The sequence below is a fragment of the Salarias fasciatus genome, chromosome 15 (assembly GCF_902148845.1).
Source record: "Salarias fasciatus chromosome 15, fSalaFa1.1, whole genome shotgun sequence".
In the NCBI taxonomy this organism is placed as follows: Eukaryota; Metazoa; Chordata; class Actinopteri; order Blenniiformes; family Blenniidae; genus Salarias; species Salarias fasciatus.
Window position 1 is genome coordinate 2,412,723 of NC_043759.1, and position 17,868 is coordinate 2,430,590.

The 17,868-nt window shown below is 48.8% G+C and overlaps 2 protein-coding genes across 2 annotated transcripts in view; both read left to right on the top strand.

Moving 5' to 3' along the window:
• galnt14 (UDP-N-acetyl-alpha-D-galactosamine:polypeptide N-acetylgalactosaminyltransferase 14 (GalNAc-T14)) overlaps positions 1 to 11,290 on the top strand; it is a 103,841-nt gene extending 92,551 nt beyond the window's left edge. Inside the window, exons 14-15 of the mRNA XM_030110978.1 lie at positions 3,994 to 4,113; positions 10,566 to 11,290. Of these exons, the coding sequence (XP_029966838.1) occupies positions 3,994 to 4,113; positions 10,566 to 10,724 (279 nt within the window). The 3' untranslated portion in view covers positions 10,725 to 11,290. The remainder of the gene's footprint in view (positions 1 to 3,993; positions 4,114 to 10,565) is intronic.
• A 2,057-nt stretch (positions 11,291 to 13,347) lies between these two features.
• Positions 13,348 to 17,709, top strand: angel2 (angel homolog 2 (Drosophila)). Its single transcript, XM_030110976.1, has 9 exons — positions 13,348 to 13,492; positions 13,802 to 14,514; positions 14,733 to 14,944; positions 15,033 to 15,102; positions 15,248 to 15,672; positions 15,769 to 15,886; positions 17,025 to 17,079; positions 17,160 to 17,290; positions 17,460 to 17,709. The coding sequence occupies exons 2-9, from the start codon at positions 13,809 to 13,811 to the stop codon at positions 17,612 to 17,614; spliced, it is 1,872 nt and encodes a 623-aa protein (XP_029966836.1). The 5' UTR covers positions 13,348 to 13,492; positions 13,802 to 13,808; the 3' UTR covers positions 17,615 to 17,709.
• The last annotated feature ends 159 nt before the right edge of the window (positions 17,710 to 17,868 follow it).

Sequence of the window (17,868 nt, forward strand, 5' to 3'; positions counted from 1 at the left end):
GTTTTGGACTTGGTCTTGATCCTGTTTTGGACCTGGTTGTGGTCAAGTTTTGTATTTGGTCTTGGTCTTGTTTCAGGGCTGGCTGTAGTCTCGTTTTGGACTTGGTCTTGATCCTATTTTGGACCTGGTTGTAGTCGAGTTGTGGACCGGGTCTTGGCCCTCTTTTGGACCTGGTCTTGGCCCTGTATTGGGCCTGGTTGTAGTCTAATTTTGGACCAGGGCTTGGCCCTGTTTTGGACCTGGTTGTAGTCTAATTTTGGACCGGGTCTTGGCCCTGTTTTGGACCTGGTCTTGGCCCTGTATTGGGCCTGGTTGTAGTCTAATTTTGGACCGGGTCTTGGCCCTGTTTTGGACCTGGTCTTGGCCCTGTATTGGGCCTGGTTGTAGTCTAATTTTGGACCAGGTCTTGGCCCTATTTTGGACCTCGTTGTAGTCCAGTTTTGGACCTAGTCTTGACCCTGTTTTGGGGCTGGTTGTAGTCTAGTTTTAGACCTGGTCTTAGCCCTGTTTTGGACTTTGTTGTAGTCCAGTTTTGGACCTGATCATGGACCTGGTTGTAGTCTAGTTTTGGACCTGGTCTTGGCTCTGTTTTGAATCTGATTGTAGTCTAGTTTTGGACCTGATCTTGGACCTCATTGTAGTCTAGTTTGGACCTAGTCTTGGACCTCATTATAGTCTAGTTTGGACCTGGTCTTGGCTTTGTTTTGGACCTGGTCTTGGCTCTGTTTTGAATCTGATTGTAGTCTAGTTTTGGACCTGATTTTGGACCTGGTTGTAGTCTAGTTTTGGACCTGATCTGGGACCTGGTTGTAGTCTAGTTTTGGACCTGATCTTGGACCTGGTTGTAGTCTAGTTTTGGACCTGGTCTTGGTCCGGTTTTGGACCTGGTTGTAGTCTAGTTTGGACCTGGTCTTGGCCCTGTTGTGGACCTGGTTTTCCACCAGCTTCAGACGGGTTTCAGACCAGGTTGTTCTTATTAGAGAAAAGCTGAAATATGAGAGACTTTATTCTCTGCAGTGATTAACATAATCCTCTATTTTCTCTTCCCGCTCTATCTGACACGATTAAGCTGTTTAGCAAATGAATAAAAAATGGCTTTATGAGTCAGCTGTTTCACTTCTTTCACTTTTCCTGAAAAAACATGAATGAAATAGAAAAAAAAAAGTCATTAATTATGAACTACTGCAAAGAGCTCTTCACAGGCCAGTGTGGCTGTTTAGTGAAAGATTTGAGTGTTTTCTGGGATACCATAGATCACAATTAAAAAAATAAATAAATAAAAAACCTTGAGAAGGCAGTGAGTGGAAAACCAAGTGGGTGAGAGATCAGCGACAGAAGGAATCCTGAATCATGGTGAATCACGCTGACATTTGAGCTCTGTTCGTGTGGCAGCTTGTGTTCTGGAGCTGTGATGGAGCAAAGACACGCCGAGCCGATGCTCCGATTAACCTCCGCTGTGGTTCTCCGCGCTGCGGCAGATCAGTAAATCAATCACACGGTGCGGGGACTCCAGGTAAAACCTCCTGACGTTGCACCGCTGCTTTCAAATACTGATACATGAACCTGTAATCAGAGAGTAACGTCTCCTGTTTGGTTTCAGTCGTCAAAGAAGAAGCTTTGAAAGAACGTTTATGGTGAAACGTCCAGAGATGAGATACTGCACCAGCAGACTGGAAGAGAGTGGAGCAGCATTTGAAGGAGGACTTGGGCTAGTTGGGCCAGCTTGAGTTTGTATATTTGTCCCAAAGGGGAAATTCAGTACGAGTCCATGTACAGGTTAAAAAAAAAAATCATTTACGACATTGCAGTGTGGTCAGAAATGGTATTTCACTGGCTAGTTGTCTAGTTCGCCACTATCGGACTCAAATCCCAGACAGACATGCCACATTTCAAGGTGCGATGATTAAGAAGTTTACTATAAAAATAACTAAATTCATTCCCATTTGCCTCCTGTTGTTGAAGAAACATTCCCTTTAAACAATCTGTTGTCTCCATCAACAATGTCTTGGTCAAGTTTTTCTTTTTCAATTTAAAACTCAGACATATGGAGGGACTTAGTGGGTGGGGCTAGACCGTCACTACTTCCTGGTCGCTGTAGCTAGTCGCTACTCCCTGTTGTCCCTCACTACTTATTGAATCATGGAGCATATGTAAAAGTAATTTCCCTTTGTGGAACTAATAAAGGCTCATTACTACTTCCTGGAGCCAGAATGTACCACGATTAATTGCAGACTTTGGGTTGGGGCTTTTTTTTTTGTTTGTTTGTTTTTTTGTTTTTCAAATTGAAAACTGGATGTAATGTAGACGTATTAAAGGGATACTTCAACATTTTGGCAAATTGGCCCATTTAGCGCAATTCCTTAGTCATTTCAAACAGCATGCTTACTTTTTTTGTGAAGGCGAGCTGTTGTTTATTCAGAGGCGAGTCGGGGAAGGTTTTCGGGACGGACACAATGGAAGTGGATGGTATTTTTGTTCCTCCTCGTCAAACTCATCAAATACACAATCCAACAACCCCAAAACACTTTGGTGGACACGTTATAATCCACACATTCACTACGCTGTGGAACACCAACAAATAATATTGTAGCGTTACGACACTGAAGCAAATACTGGGAACTACTTTTTCTTTTGAGATCACTACGCCCAGACGCCATGTTTAGTAAGTAGTTCCGTCTTAGCAATCTTCACATAAACAACTCAATCTGGTAATTTTGCATTAATATTTCACAGCGTAGTGAATGTGCGGATTATAACGTGTCCACCAGAGTGTTTTGGGGTTGTTGGATTGTGTATTTGATGAGTTTGACGGGGGGAACAAAAAATACCATCCACTTCCATTGTGTCCGTCCCGAAAACCTTCCCCGACTCGCCTCTGGATAAACAACAGCTCGCCCTCACAAAAAAAGTAAGTATGCTGTTCGAAATGACTAAGGAATTGCGCTAAATGGGCCAATTTGCCAAAATGTTGAAGTATCGCTTTAAGTTAGTCGATATGGCACTTTAGACTTGGACAACCTTTATTGTCATTCAAGTCTGCACGAGTGAATACAAAACAAAATTTCATTGCAAGCAGTTCAGCACAGTGTTAGCTAAAACAAAATAAAGAGATTTAAATAATCTCAGATAAAGTAAGATAACATTTAACAATGTACAGCCTGAGTATATTGATAATGAAGTGCACAGTACTGTACAGTACTGACAAACGCAAGTAGTGCAAGTACTTCAAGTAGTGCAGGACAGTCGGAGTGGGGATGGTGTGAATGATTATAGCCGGCCATTCAGCAGTGTGGTGGCCTGGGGGGGAAAAAAACTGTTGCAGAACCGAGTAGTAGTTAATTTTGAAAGAATATTAAAAAAAAATCAAAACAAAAAATTATTTTTGTTTCATTTGATTCCTAATTAAGACACTCTCGTGAGAAACATCACAAAACAACAGAACAACACCAGAATATTAAATGTGATAAATCACAACTTATTAGTTCAAAATTAGTAATTTGACAGCCTGAGGTGTTTTTTTTTTTTTCCTTTTTTTTATGTATCTGCTGGGATTCACCCAAAAAGAAAAACTTTTTCCTCCACATTTCTAACTGGTTCCTCCCAGACTCCGGCTTCCCGCCGTTCAGCTTCACAATTACAGCGGAGGCGAAGCTGTAAAGCCACTGAAGTCAGCGTGGGGGTCAATGAATCCCCCGGGTAGAATCCGGATGATTGGGATTCAGCCTCGGCTTGGTGTTTGCACGGCCTCGGCTGTGTTTTTCTGTATGTTCGCTAAATGTTTCCTGAGCTTCTCAATGAGTGACGTTATCAACACGACCGCTTATCTCCAACCAGCCGGAGCCCGAGCCGCTCTCCCAAGTGTCGGCAGGAACGGCAGCGGGACAAAGAAACGCCGAGAAGACATGATTGTTTTACTGTGTGTGTGTGTGTGTGTGTGTGTCTGTGTGTGTGTGTGTGTGTGTGTGTGTGTGTGTGTGTGTGTGCGTTCTGCAGGAGTGGGTTTACACTCACGGGCAACAGATCCGGCAGCAGCAGCACTGTCTGTCTCTGTCCACCATATTCCCGGCTTCCCAGGTCCTCCTGCTGCCCTGCAACCTGGGAGACGGCAAGCAGGTCAGTCCCACACACACACACACACACACACACACACACACACACACACACACACACACACACACACAGTTTTATTTTCTGCAGACTTGCTCTAAACTCTAACAGCTTCACTCCCCATGAGCTTCAGTTCCCCCTTACTAACATTGTGACATTTACTTCTTAACTATGCATGACAGTTATTAACTTGTCCTTAGCGACTCATGAGCTTCAGTTCCTGTTTCCTCACCACCAGTAGGCACGTTTACATGGTCCCCGTATAATCGGCTTATATGGCGGAGCGGATTGTAAATGCGTCATGTAAACACCGAGTGGATCCGCTTCACTCGGAGCGGATTGTATTTCGGAGCCGATTGTAGGAGGCGGTCTACACCGATCGACAATCCGCTCCGTGTCTCATATAAACGCCGCCTGACAGCGGAGCAGGTTAAACGGGGGATTATTTGTTCCGCGAATGTGTTCCCTCATACGTAGTGGCGTGATGACGTGCGCAGTAAGCGGGAAGCAGGACAGTCAAAAACAAGCAGAAAAACACGACGATGGTTGAAAAACACTTTTTTAATAAAAACAGAGAAGAAACATTGGAGAGGCAAGATGGAAGCAAATCGCGCAACAGCGAGTTGTTCAGAGAGCTCTGTAGCAGAATAGGCTCGCCGGCCGGTGTTATGGATTAACTGGTTCCCGTGTTAACGAATGACGGTGGAGGTCTGTGTAAACACATGCTGATAACAGCAGTTGTTAAAGTCAGACTCACAAAAAACTTTAAATGTATACACGCAGTGTAACTGTCGATAGCCGACGTTCGCCAGAACGACATGTTTCAGTCTTGTATTGGTCACAAGTTAACACGGGCACCAGTTAATTCGAAACATCGGCATGCGGAGCAGAGCTCACACCGAGACGTGGCGCTCGGCGGCGGTGCTCTGGCCAGGGGAGCAGCCGCCGCTTCAGCAGCGTATCGTGGAGATGTTAGGACATTATTGGAGCAGATAGCAGCAGATAAAAACTCTCTGCTCGGCGCTGAGGACTGCTGCTGCAGAGAGGAAGACCTGAAAGTTCCTCATGAGACTTTGTGCGCATGTCACACGACGCTGGGTCCCGGTAAACGAGGATTCATCGTGGATCGCTTTGTTCACCGTACATGAATACACTCCGTTTAATACGATTGTTTACAATCGGATTGAAATAACACCCATGTAAACTGGGCCACTGACATTTAGGAACTCCTTAACTACCCACGACCTTCAGTAACTCCTCCTTAACTAGTTATGGCATTTATTACCTTCTTGACGACCCATAACCAGCAGTAATCCCTCTAACTACCCATGACCAGCAGTAACTCCTCCTTAACTGCAGCTGACTTTTCCATCGGCCTGCACTGCACCCTGTAACACGACGCTGAGAAGGCCCTGTAATGTGTGTGAGTCCCCACAACATCGGTAACACACACACACACACACACACACACACACACACACACACACACACACACACACACTCTCTCACAGGGCTCAGGCAGACAGGTGGCGTGTAGCTCCAGGCAGCTCACTATCGTAGATCATACGGCTGGTAAGTTAATCTAAATGTTAATTAATCTAAAGCTAAATTTGTCTAAAGATGATCGTTATACGCACGCGCGTGCACGCGCGTGTGCGCACACACAGACACACACACACACACACACACACACACACATTCAGACAGAAGCGCACAAACTGCAGCAGCAGATGCTTCACACTTTTTGGGACAGGCAGCTTGGAAGCTGAAGCTTGGAATACTCTTAAGACACACACACACACACACACACACACACACACACACACACACACACACTTACTTGTCTTCACCTGACCACTGGGCACCTTGACAGCGTCCCAGCAGCCCCTGCAGCAGAGAACAACTTGACAACCAATAAATCACAAGAGAGGGGGGAGGGTGTGTGTGTGCGTGCGTGCGTGCGTGCGTGCGTGCGTGCGTGCGTGCGTGCGTGCGTGCGTGCGTGCGTGCGTGCGTGCGTGCGTGTGTGTGTGTCTGTGTGGTGGGGAGGGCGGGCGGCAGGTGGAAAGGTGAAGAGAGGCAGGAAAAAGGAGAGAAAAGGAGAGGAGGATGAGGAGTCGGAGAGCTGCAGATGATCTCGTTACACCTCAGCAACTGTTCACTGTGTGTGTGCATGCACACTGTTAGCCTGTTAGCCTGCAGAACTGCCGTCGCTCACGCGGCGGAGCAAACAGGTCAAAGGTCAGACGAGAAAAAGAACAAAGGAGGTGTTTCTGAAATAACGGCGAAGAGAAATGAAAACTGAGGGGCAACGGAAGAAGTCAGAACTGCTGAAGTGTGTTTCTGTCACGCGGCCCGACCCGACAAACCTCTGAAACAACACACACTCAGCAGGAGTGTGTGTGTGTGTGTGTGTGTGTGTGTGTGTGTGTGTGTGTGTGTGTGTGTGTGTGTGTGTGTGTGTGTGTGTGTGTGTGTGTGTGTGTGTGTGTCAGAGGGGAGGAAGCAGGGTGATGATAGCTAATTAGGAGGAATATCCAACACAGAAAAACAGCCCAGAGCTGGGGGTGGTGGTGATGTGTGTGCGTGTGCGCATGTGCGTGTGTGTGTGTGTGTGTGTGTGTGTGTGTGTGTGGGGAGAGGGGGGTTTAGTGTAAAACAGCCTTAAACCACAGAGGATGTTTTCCTGTAAAGAAGCTGTGCCGTTCATTAAACATGCTGAAGACAGTTTGAAGTGTGTGTGTGTGTGTGTGTGTGTGTGTGTGTGTGTGTGTGTGTGTGTGTGTGTGTGTGTGTGTGTGTGTGTGTGTGTGTGTGTGTGTGTGTGTGTGTGTGTGTGCGTGCGTGCGTGCGTGCGTGCGTGCGTGCGTGCGTGCGTGCGTGTTTTTTATGAAGGTGAACAGTCCCACTGTCAGTAATCTTTATTAAGATGAATAACAGTGCTCTTTCTCTCGCCCCTGATTCCCACCTGCAGTTGGTTCTGACGGAACGTGGAGAATGTTATTTCCTAATGAAGCTGAAGCTCCGCCCCCCTTCCTGCACCTGATTGGCTGTTTCAAGCTCACCTCAGAGCCATTGAGTTTTCATGGGATGTTTTATTCCTGTTTTTTCTGAACATAGTCTAATTCCGCTCTAAAACAACCAGGTAAACACCTGAAAACTTATTCCGCAATTCAGTTTAAATCCGAATAGACCAGCTGGTTTCTTCTTCTCTGTGAGCGGAGTTCTATGTAATTTAGACTCGGCTTAAAGGGCAACTCCGGTTTTTTGACACCTGGACTTATTTCTAGGTGTGTCATGCTCATATACTCACTCAGACAAACATGGTGCAGCTGGGAGTCCAGAAGTTATTTAGATCCAACCGATTTAGCGGGGGCCACGGCAAGGGAGCTTCAGCGCGGGACATCATCTCTGCAAAGTCGCTCATTTCGGCTATATTTCTTCATCCATCGCCAGTGTTGTCATAAAGTCAGCTTGTCTTGGGCGGCTGTGGTTCAGTGGGGAGAGCAGTCGTCTTGCAATCGGGAGGTTGTTAGTTCGATTCCTGTCTCCCCCTGTCTGCATGTCGGCATGTCGAAGTGTCCTTGGGCAAGACACTGAACCCCGAACTGCCCCCAGTGGATGGACTGAGCGCCTTGCATGGCAGCCGCCTCCACTGGTGTGTGAATGTGTGTGTGAATGGGTGAATGTGTTAATGCAGTGTAAAGCGCTTTGGGCTCTGTCAATGCAGTGTAAAAGCGCTATATAAGTGTAGACTATTTACCATTTACCATTTGTCTACCGTCTTCAGGTGGGTCAGCTGACAGTTTTCGCTAACTTAGCCACAATTAGCTGGGATGCTGGAGCCTCCCCCATCAGCTGCACCGCAGCCCGCGCACAGCGCTCCTCGCCTGGCTTGGAGACCTCCAGACTCTCGGTGAGGAGAGACTTCCAGGAGCGTCCCGCAGCCCGTGCGCAGTGCGCCTCCGCTGGGCACGCACGTGGCCGCGGCGCGCTGACGGGAGAGGCTCCAGCATCCGAGCTAATTGTGGCTAAGTTAGCAAAAACTGTCAGCTGACCCACCTGAAGACGGTAGACGAGCTGACTTTATGACAACACTGGCGATGGATGAAGTAATACAGCCGAAATGAGCGATTATGCAGAGGTTATGTCCCGCGCTGAAGCTCCCTTGCCGTGGCCCCCGCTAAATCGGTTGGATCTAAACAACTTCTGAAGGACTCCCAGCTGCACCATGTTTGTCTGAGTGAGTATATGAGCGTGACACACACCTATAAACAAGGTCCAGGTGTCAAAAAAACCGGAGTTGCCTTTTAATTCCGGTTGTTCTGCTTGTGCTCGTCCGTCACGATGACGCAATGTTCCAAGATGGCGGCCAGCAGTTCGACTTCTACGGAGACGATTTATTTCACACAGCTTCAGAAAGAAATGGATATAATGAAACAGATGGATGGACAGGAGTCGGACAGTGAGGACTTTTTCAAAGGTGTAGCATCAAAGTTAATCCAGAAGGAAAGAACGGAAAAGTCACTGCGTCACGGCTGCACCGTCCAATCAGAACGCTCCACAGCCCCCGCAGTTAGAGCCAGAGACAACACCGAGCTCAGGGACGTCACTGGGAAGCTCTTCATCTGGAATAAACCAATCCTGAATAAAAACACAGTGGAACCACACTCAGTGACTTTCTGTTCAGGACTGCACTGCATCAGATCTCTGAAACCCCAGAGCATGCTGGGAAGCATGGCGGGCTCCGTGCTAGCCCCCTGCTGGCCCCGCTGCCCCCCCGCTGCCCCCTGCTGCCCCCTCCAGGGGCAGTTGGGGGGTTTCTCACTGTAATGCAGGAGCTTAATGAGGGAACGAGGTGAAAATTAATTAATTCACTTTTAATTATCACTCTTTTTCAATTAATACCCCCTGTGTGTGTGTGTGTGTGTGTGTGTGTGTCAGTGTGTGCGCGCGCACGTGCACGCATCTTTCTACGTGCATGTGTGTCTTTACAAGTTGAAGATACATGACAGTGATTCGCTTCAGTCTCAAAGTCTCAAAATTAGATGTGGCTGCACACACACACACACACACACACACACACACACACACACACACACACACACACACACACAAACTCACATCATCAGACTTTATGCTTCCGCGCGTTTTTTCCTCTTATCTGTCAATCTCTTCTTCTTCTCCTTCTTCTTCTTTGTCTCTCTGATGAGTTTCGCTGCCAGATAAAAGCTTCTTTTCATGTCTGATCATATCAGCAGCTTTGTTTCCCTGCTGGAGAATCACTCATGAATAATTCACTCGCACACACACACACACACACACACACACACACACACCACAGACGCCTCTCTTGTCAAAGTGAGGTAACGTCGCCCTCTGCTGGTCATGGTGAGGAGTCACAGGCGTTACTCACATTAAATGTAACTTTCTTCATAATACTTTGACAGTTGATGTCATGTTTCAGTTCTGTCTGAATCTCACTTATTTAACTTTCACATTATTTATTTTACTCTGTGGTGAAACATCCTTTTCTCCCAGAATGCTTTGCTCTTCACACCAATGCATTGGGTGCATTTGGTGGTGTTTACAAGTGAGAAAGAAACATTTGGTTTTAAAAAAATGTCCTGCTTTTCAGAAAACACGGTTAGTTTTTCCCCTGCAGTGGTTGATCCGGTGCCTGTTTTGCCCCTGCAGTGGTTGATCTGGTGCCTGTTTTGCCCCTGCAGTGGTTGATCTGGTGCCTGTTTTGCCCTGCAGTGGTTGATCCGGTGCCTGTTTTGCCCCTGCAGTGGTTGATCTGGTGCCTGTTTTGCCCCTGCAGTGGTTGATCCGGTGCCTGTTTTGCCCTGCAGTGGTTGATCCGGTGCCTGTTTTGCCCCTGCAGTGGTTGATCCGGTGCCTGTTTTGCCCTGCAGTGGTTGATCTGGTGCCTGTTTTGCCCCTGCAGTGGTTGATCTGGTGCCTGTTTTGCCCTGCAGTGGTTGATCCGGTGCCTGTTTTGCCCCTGCAGTGGTTGATCTGGTGCCTGTTTTGCCCTGCAGTGGTTGATCCGGTGCCTGTTTTGCCCCTGCAGTGGTTGATCTGGTGCCTGTTTTGCCCTGCAGTGGTTGATCTGGTGCCTGTTTTGCCCTGCAGTGGTTGATCCGGTGCCTGTTTTGCCCCTGCAGTGGTTGATCCGGTGCCTGTTTTGCCCTGCAGTGGTTGATCTGGTGCCTGTTTTGCCCCTGCAGTGGTTGATCTGGTGCCTGTTTTGCCCTGCAGTGGTTGATCCGGTGCCTGTTTTGCTACTGCAGTGGTTGATCTGGTGCCTGTTTTGCCCTGCAGTGGTTGATCCGGTGCCTGTTTTGCCCTGCAGTGGTTGATCCGGTGCCTGTTTTGCCCTGCAGTGGTTGATCCGGTGCCTGTTTTGCCCTGCAGTGGTTGACCCGGTGCCTGTTTTGCCCTGTGTCCTGCAGCGCTGGCAGAAGTCGGGGACTCACCTGGAGCACCTGGTGTCTCGGTTCTGCCTGGACTCGGAGATGGCCCTGGACGGGATGGACTCGTCCCGCATGCTGGTCATCAGCCCCTGTGAACTGAGCGCCTACACACAGCGGTGGGACGTGCCCTTCTCCTGACCCCTGACCCCGCCTGGAGAACCCCACCCGGGGCTGAGAGTACAGGATGGCAGAAGCTGAGAGGCTGCACAGGAAGAGTGTGTGTGCGTGTGTGCGTGTGTGCGTGTGTGTGTGTGTGTGTGTGTGTGTGTGTGTGTGTGTGTGTGTGTGTGCGCGCTCAAGTCTCATTAAACGCACACAGCTCATTCCAGAAACACTAACTGGATTGAAGACGCACAAATGTAAACACTAAATCACAATACAGAAACCAGTGTGATTATAATCCTATAAATCTGATCACACACACACATGCACACACGCACGCACACGCTGCCCTGACTTCTTGAGATTTCTTTGGACTCGGTGGACTTGCACTGGGTCGCTGGAGATTTAAACTAAGTGCACCTTACGAGCTTCGGGTTCGCAGGACGAGTGAACGCAGGAAATAAAGATGAACCGGAGTGAAAGAAAAGCACAAAGAAGGACTCGTCACGCTGAGACAAACTGCTTCGTACCAAAAAGACGGAGTCCGGACTCACCTGGACGGCGTCCCGGATCATCCTTCCTTCCTCTGAGAGGTTTTCCACTGAATAAAAACTTCCACAGCGTTTCCGACTCGGCGTGTTTTCTTCTGTCATTCAGGACGAACAAAAACATGTTCTGTTGTTCTCCGCTCTGGAGAGAACAGCTAATGCTAATGCTAATACTCCAGTGAGCTTCAACATTAGCCTGAGCTGGGGAATATACCAAACAGATGCTAATGCTAAAGCAACATTTCTCTGGGCAATATATCGAACAGATGCTAATGCTAATGCTAAAGCAACATTTAGCTTCATGTGTGGTGGAAGCCAAATGCTCAGGAGAGATTGCTGCCACAAATGTGACTAGGAATGAAATGAAGCCAGTGAAGAAGCAGCTTCTCCGCTGACTGACCACAGACGCAGCACACCTAGACACCGTGATCATAGAAAATAATATACTAGACACCACACTGACTGTGTCTGCAGAGCCAGAGACGCACCGTCAGGACCAGAGCATGAAAGTGGATAAAGGTAAGAAGTTCTTCATCCTAAAGTAAAATTATTCGCTGATTTTTCCACAGATTTCCAAACGATCTGTTTAGTTAAAATGTCACATGTGTAGCCATGACATGGGGTGCTTGGATGTTTTCAAAATGTCGGTTTTTCCCGCTCTGCACGTCGGCTCCGATCAGCAGCAGCAGTGAAGCAGCGTCTCTAAGACCCCATCAGGACGTCCTCCTGCAGCTCCTCTTCCACAGTACCACTGTGCTTGTTGGTATTTCTGTGTTACTTCTTGTGTTCGCCATTTGAGATTACATTTGATCACGTGAGATTTTTTGGCCTGGTGGACGAGATTCTCCATCGGCAATGAGACAATCGGTGTGTGTGTGTGTGTGTGTGTGTGTGTGTGTGTGTGTGTGTGTGTGTGCGCACGCTACGGTGAAATATGATGGAAACTGCTCAACTCCAGATTTTTTATTTTCATGTTTATCGTCTGGAAGAGAAAAAAAAAGACCCTATGCTGAGTGTGGATGGACCAACTTCCAACCTCCACTCTTAAAACATGAAGATAATGCGGAAATGCAAAAAAGCTGTAATTCCAGAGAAACTCCAGCAGGGGGGGCAATGATGTTGGTTTCAAAAAGAGCCCAGAGCTCATTGGAACCCATTCAAGAATGCAGATTTTCAGAACATGTTTTGGTCCCTATCACTCGTTTCTACTACCGAATCGTCTTCACCAGACTCTGATTTTCACATAAATCATGTTATGTTTTACGAGTTACAGTTTTGCATAAATTCCCCTGTCACAGCGCCTCCTCTGGCCACGTGATGCGGTCATGTGACAGGCTGGACCAGTCCCATTTTCATCCGGTTTCAAATGTTCAATATGGAGACGTCCTGCTGAACTCACTGAAGTCTGCAGAACGGGATTTCGGAACGCTATGGGTGACATTACGAAAGCTACATTCATTGTATTTACTATGGACAACAAGTCTAGCTTGTATATATATCTATGGTGAGTCTGTGGCGCCATGTTGTGGAAGTTGTCGGTCCAGTGGCAGTGAATGAAAGGTAGTAAGTAATGGTAAATCCAATCTATGTGAATTAATATTCACATAGATTACTTAAATGTGCATGAATAAAGAGAAACTCCAACTTAACTAAGGTTTTTGAGCTACTCACAATCTAACACTGTTAAAAGCTCATGAAAGTCAATTTTTCACAATGGGGCTTCTTTAAAGAAAAGGTTTAAAGAGAATCTGTTAAAGTAATAAAAAGAAGCAAAGAAGAAAAGGGGAGAAAAATGACTCCGACGTCAGAATATTTTTAAGACTACAAGTCCCAGAGTTCCGAGCGTCTCGCCATATGATACATTCAAGGACACTCGGAATATAGTGCTACCAGTGATGGTCGTGAATTAAACAGACTATTATATTTTGGAAGCCCTTCACTGACAACGATACAGACAGTTTTTGTGTATAGTGTTATATCAAATTGTTGCAGTGATTCCCACATGGGGAGTATCACTGGAGGAGGAAAACAAGCGTCAATGAGTGGATTCTCGGATTCACTCACTGTGCGGCGGTGCCTGAACGCAGCACGGCACGCTCCGTGTGGTGACGTCATCCTACGTGCCTGTCGGCGGAGCGGCTCGTGTTCGATTCACTCGATATTTTCATTAAATCTCCCAAATGTGGACTTACAAAAGCTTCTTTTCAGTCGATCGTGCGGAACCTTAAACGATGTTTCCCCCCACAACGAAGAGAAGTGAGTTAATGTGAGCTAGCTGCTCGAACACGGTGGAAAATGGAGCTTATTTGCAGTTCCAGTGAAGCTCTGTTTAACTCACGTCCAGCTGTTCTTTAAACATTTCGTCTCATGTTTTAGAAGTAAATCTAATCATTTTGGGGAATATTCAACCCTGCCTTTTGTTTTTATGAAAGTGAAAGCTTCATAGTTGTCAGGATATGTTTCACATTAAAAGGTTGACTTCCGGTTGATTTTCACATTAAGAGCACCTCTCTGGCGCCCCCAAGAGGAGACCTCCTGAACAGTTTCTTTCACATCTCCCTCCAGACCCCACATGTTCCTTCGCAGGCTGAGCTTCTCCTCTGTTTCCGTCCCGGCCCCCCCTCCATGGTGGCTGGTGTGGGGGTGTCGACCCCCACCGGGGACCCCGAGACGCGGTGACGGCGGCGGGCAGCCGTTCTGCACATCGCCCGGCGTGATGGAGCAAATCCACCGGAGCAGCGAGCCCCCCCACAAACGGAAGAGGAGCGCCGACAAGGAGGTGCGGCAAGGGGGCGTGGCTTCTCCAGAGACCCCCGGACCTGGGTCAATGCAGCGGGGCCGCGCCGACCAGAGGGGACCTCAGGGGGGCCGGGATGTGGGTGTGTGGACGGGGATCCACCCTCATCAAGGCCACACCTCCCAGTCTAATGACCCAGGACAGGTGGGCGGAACTAACAATCCACCCACCAGTCACCCCTACAACTGGGGCCAAGTGGGCGGAGCTACCTGGCCCCCCATCAACCAGCCAAGCTATCAGGGCCAAGTGGGCGGAGCTACCTGGCCCCCCATCAACCAGCCAAGCTATCAGGGACAACTGGGCGGAGCTACCTGGCCCCCCATCAACCAGCTGAGTGACCATGGACAAGTGGGCGGAGCTAACTGGCCACCCAACAACCAAAATCAAACGGGTGGAGCCAACAGGTCACCTACCAATCATGGAACAGTGGGTGGGGCTGACCGGCCGCCGCCTCCAACTGGAACTTTTCCGTCAATCAAACGTAAGCCTAAAGTTTTTATCTACAATGAGTTGCTTCACCAGTTATTTTTTGTAAAGTAATGGGATTACTTTAATAGTTACTTTTCCACCAAGTAATCGTTTCACATTACTAGTGCTGTAACGCTAGTCACAGCTGTGGATGCGAGCTAACGCTAACCCCGTCAGGTTCCCAGTCCTCCAGTGTCCTGTGGTTCTGATTGGTTGCTGGTCTTTCCTCAGCTCTTCAGAGACGGTGGGAGTCCTGCAGTACAGACCCCCCTCCTCCGGGGGGCAGCGGAGTGCTGGACTTCTCAGTGATGTCCTACAACCTGCTGTCCCAGGAGCTGCTGCAGGACAACGTCTACCTGTACAGACACTGCAGCCCCGCCGTGCTGTCCTGGAGCTACCGGCTGCCCAACCTGCTGTCCGAGATCCGGCTGCACCACGCCGACGTGAGGGGGGAGTCGAGGGGGCGGGGCTTAGCCCGCAGCTGGCTCTTCTATTGGCTGAAACTTTTTTTTTTTTTTTTCATTTTTGTAGATTTTGTGTCTCCAGGAAGTCCAGCAGGATCACTACGAGAACCAGATCAGACCGGCTCTGCAGGAATTGGGTACTGAGTGATTGTGTGTTTTTGCACGTGTCTGCGTATGTTTGTGTTTATAACGTGTGTGTGTGTGTGTGTGTGTGTGTGTGTGTGTGTGTGTGTGTGCGTGTGTGTGTGTGTGTGTGTGTGTGTGTGTGTGTGTACGTGCCAGGTTACCAGTGTGAGTACAAGAAGCGAACGGGCAGTAAGCCAGACGGCTGTGCGGTGGTCTTCAACACCGCCGTCTTCTCCCTGGTCTCGTCCAATCCGATTGAGTTCTTCCGTGTGGGCGACGCCCTCCTGGACCGGGACAACGTGGGCCAGGTGGTGCTGCTGCGGCCGCGTTGCGCCCCCCCAGACTCCGCCTCCTTCATCTGCGTGGCCAACACCCACCTCCTCTACAACCCCCGGCGGGGCGACGTCAAGCTGGCTCAGCTCGCCATCCTATTGGCCGAGTTGGGGCGGCTGGCCCGCCTCCCGGACGGATCCACCAATCCAGTGCTGCTGTGCGGGGATCTGAACTCCGCCCCCTATAGCCCCCTGTACAAGTTTCTGACCCGGGGCCGACTGGACTACACCGGACTGCAGATCGGCATGGTGAGAGCCACACTGGTTCTGACAGCTCTGCAGGTTCTGGACCTGGGTCTGCAGGTTCTCCAGATCAGGACCTGAGGTGTCTGTGTTGTGGTTCAGGTGTCGGGGCAGGAGGACGGCTCCAGAGGACAGCGTCTGCTCTCATCCCCCATCTGGTCTCACAGTGTGGGCATCAACCACCGCTGCCAGTACCAGAAGGCAGCCAGCAGCAGCACGGGTAACCGGAAGGCTAACAGGCTAACACTCTGCAGGCTAACAGGCTAACACTCTGCAGGCTAACAGGCTAACACTCTGCAGGCTAACAGGCTAACATGCTGAAGACTCACAGGCTAACACTCTGAAGGCTAACAGGCTAACACTCTGCAGGCTAACAGGCTAACACTCTGAAGGCTAACAGGCTAACACTCTGCAGGCTAACAGGCTAACGCTCTGCAGGCTAACAGGCTAACACTCTGCAGGCTAACAGGCTAACACTCTGCAGGCTAACAGGCTAACATGCTGAAGACTCACAGGCTAACACTCTGAAGGCTAACAGGCTAACACTCTGCAGGCTAACAGGCTAACACTCTGAAGGCTAACAGGCTAACACTCTGCAGGCTAACAGGCTAACACTCTTCAGGCTAACAGGCTAACACTCTGAAGACTAACAGGCTAACACTCTGCAGGCTAACAGGCTAACATGCTGAAGACTCACAGGCTAACACTCTGCAGGCTAACTGCTAATGCTCTTCAGGCTACCCGGCTAACATACTGAAGGCTAACAGGCTAACACTCTGCAGGCTTAACAGACTAACACTCTGCAGGCTAACAGTCTGCAGGCTACCAGACTGAAGGCTAACAAGCTAACAATCTGAAGGCTCGCCCTGTCCGCATGTCGAGGTGTCTTTGAGCAAGACACAGATCCCTGAACCACATTCCAGTGGATAGTCTGAACGCCTTGCATGGCCGACGCCTCCACTAGTGTGTGAATGTGTGTGTGAACGGGTGAATGTGATAAGCAGTGTGAAAGCGTAGCACGTTTACCACAGAAACAAATGAAAACATCAGAAAATAAAAGCAGTAAAACAGGATCCGTACTTTATATCGTTCATTTCTGTTTGAGTGGAGGAGGCGCTTCGCTGCATCCCCATTAAGTTCAGGGAGCAATTTTCAAAATAAAGTCTGTGGTTTATTCTTCAGCCTGTGAAAGTAATGGGGTGGCTCCGCCTCCACCCGTTTCCATGGGAACAGACATCGGTCTCAGTTCATTGCCATGTAAACATAAATGTTTTCTTGTCATGAAAACGGGCCTCACCATAGAGCGTGTGTGTGTGTGTGTGTGTGTGTGTGTGTGTGTGTGTGTGTGTGTGTGTCAGCTGAAGACGGAGCGGTCTCTGAACTGTCGGTGGACGACAGCGCTGCTTTCAACAGGTAACATCTCAACCTGAGAGCTTCAGTCTCTGCAGCACACACACCTCAACTGCGTGTGTGTCTGTGTGTGTGTCACGCAGAGCGACCCTGGAGCACACTCTGAATCTGCGCTCGTCTTATCTTCACCGCCTGAAGCCTGATGGGAGGTCAGAGGTCACCACATGTCACTCTCGAACTGCCATGACGGTGGATTACATCCTCTACACTCCTGGTACACACACACACACACACACACACACACACACACACACACACACACACACACACACACACACACACACACCCATAAACACAATGCACACACACTTGAATAAAAACACACCAACGTACACACCACACTCATATAAACATAACAACTCACAGTCACTGCTCTCCCACAGATGTGCCTCCACTTCCTGGTGGGCGTGGCCTCCAGCTGCTCGGCAGGCTGTCATTGGTCGGCCACTCGGAGCTGAAGGAAGTCCAGGGTTTGCCCAATCAGCACCACTCGTCGGACCACCTGCCCCTCCTGGTCCGCTTCCGCCTGTGGACCTGACCCCTGACCCCTGACCCCTGACCCCTGACCTCTGTACACAACTACCCAGAAGTGACATTTTTAGTTTGTAAATAAATAAATAATTTCTACTTTTACATTCTGGTGTCTTTGTTTGTCTTTCAATTATTTCAACTTGAGATGTTTTTTTTTTCTCTTTTATCCTATTTTATGACTTTTGATGATACTATTTTCACTTTCCATCACACTGAAGCTCGTTTTCTGCTGCTCCATGGCACTTTGTGCCATCTAGTGGA

Bases quoted from the DNA above. Each gene is read 5' to 3' on its own strand.
- angel2 (XM_030110976.1), top strand. From the start codon at position 13,809: ATGTTCCTTCGCAGGCTGAGCTTCTCCTCTGTTTCCGTCCCGGCCCCC. The intron at 15,673-15,768 runs GTGAGAGCCACA...GTTGTGGTTCAG, and splicing joins CCGGACTGCAGATCGGCATG to GTGTCGGGGCAGGAGGACGG. The intron at 15,887-17,024 runs GTAACCGGAAGG...TGTGTGTGTCAG, and splicing joins GGCAGCCAGCAGCAGCACGG to CTGAAGACGGAGCGGTCTCT.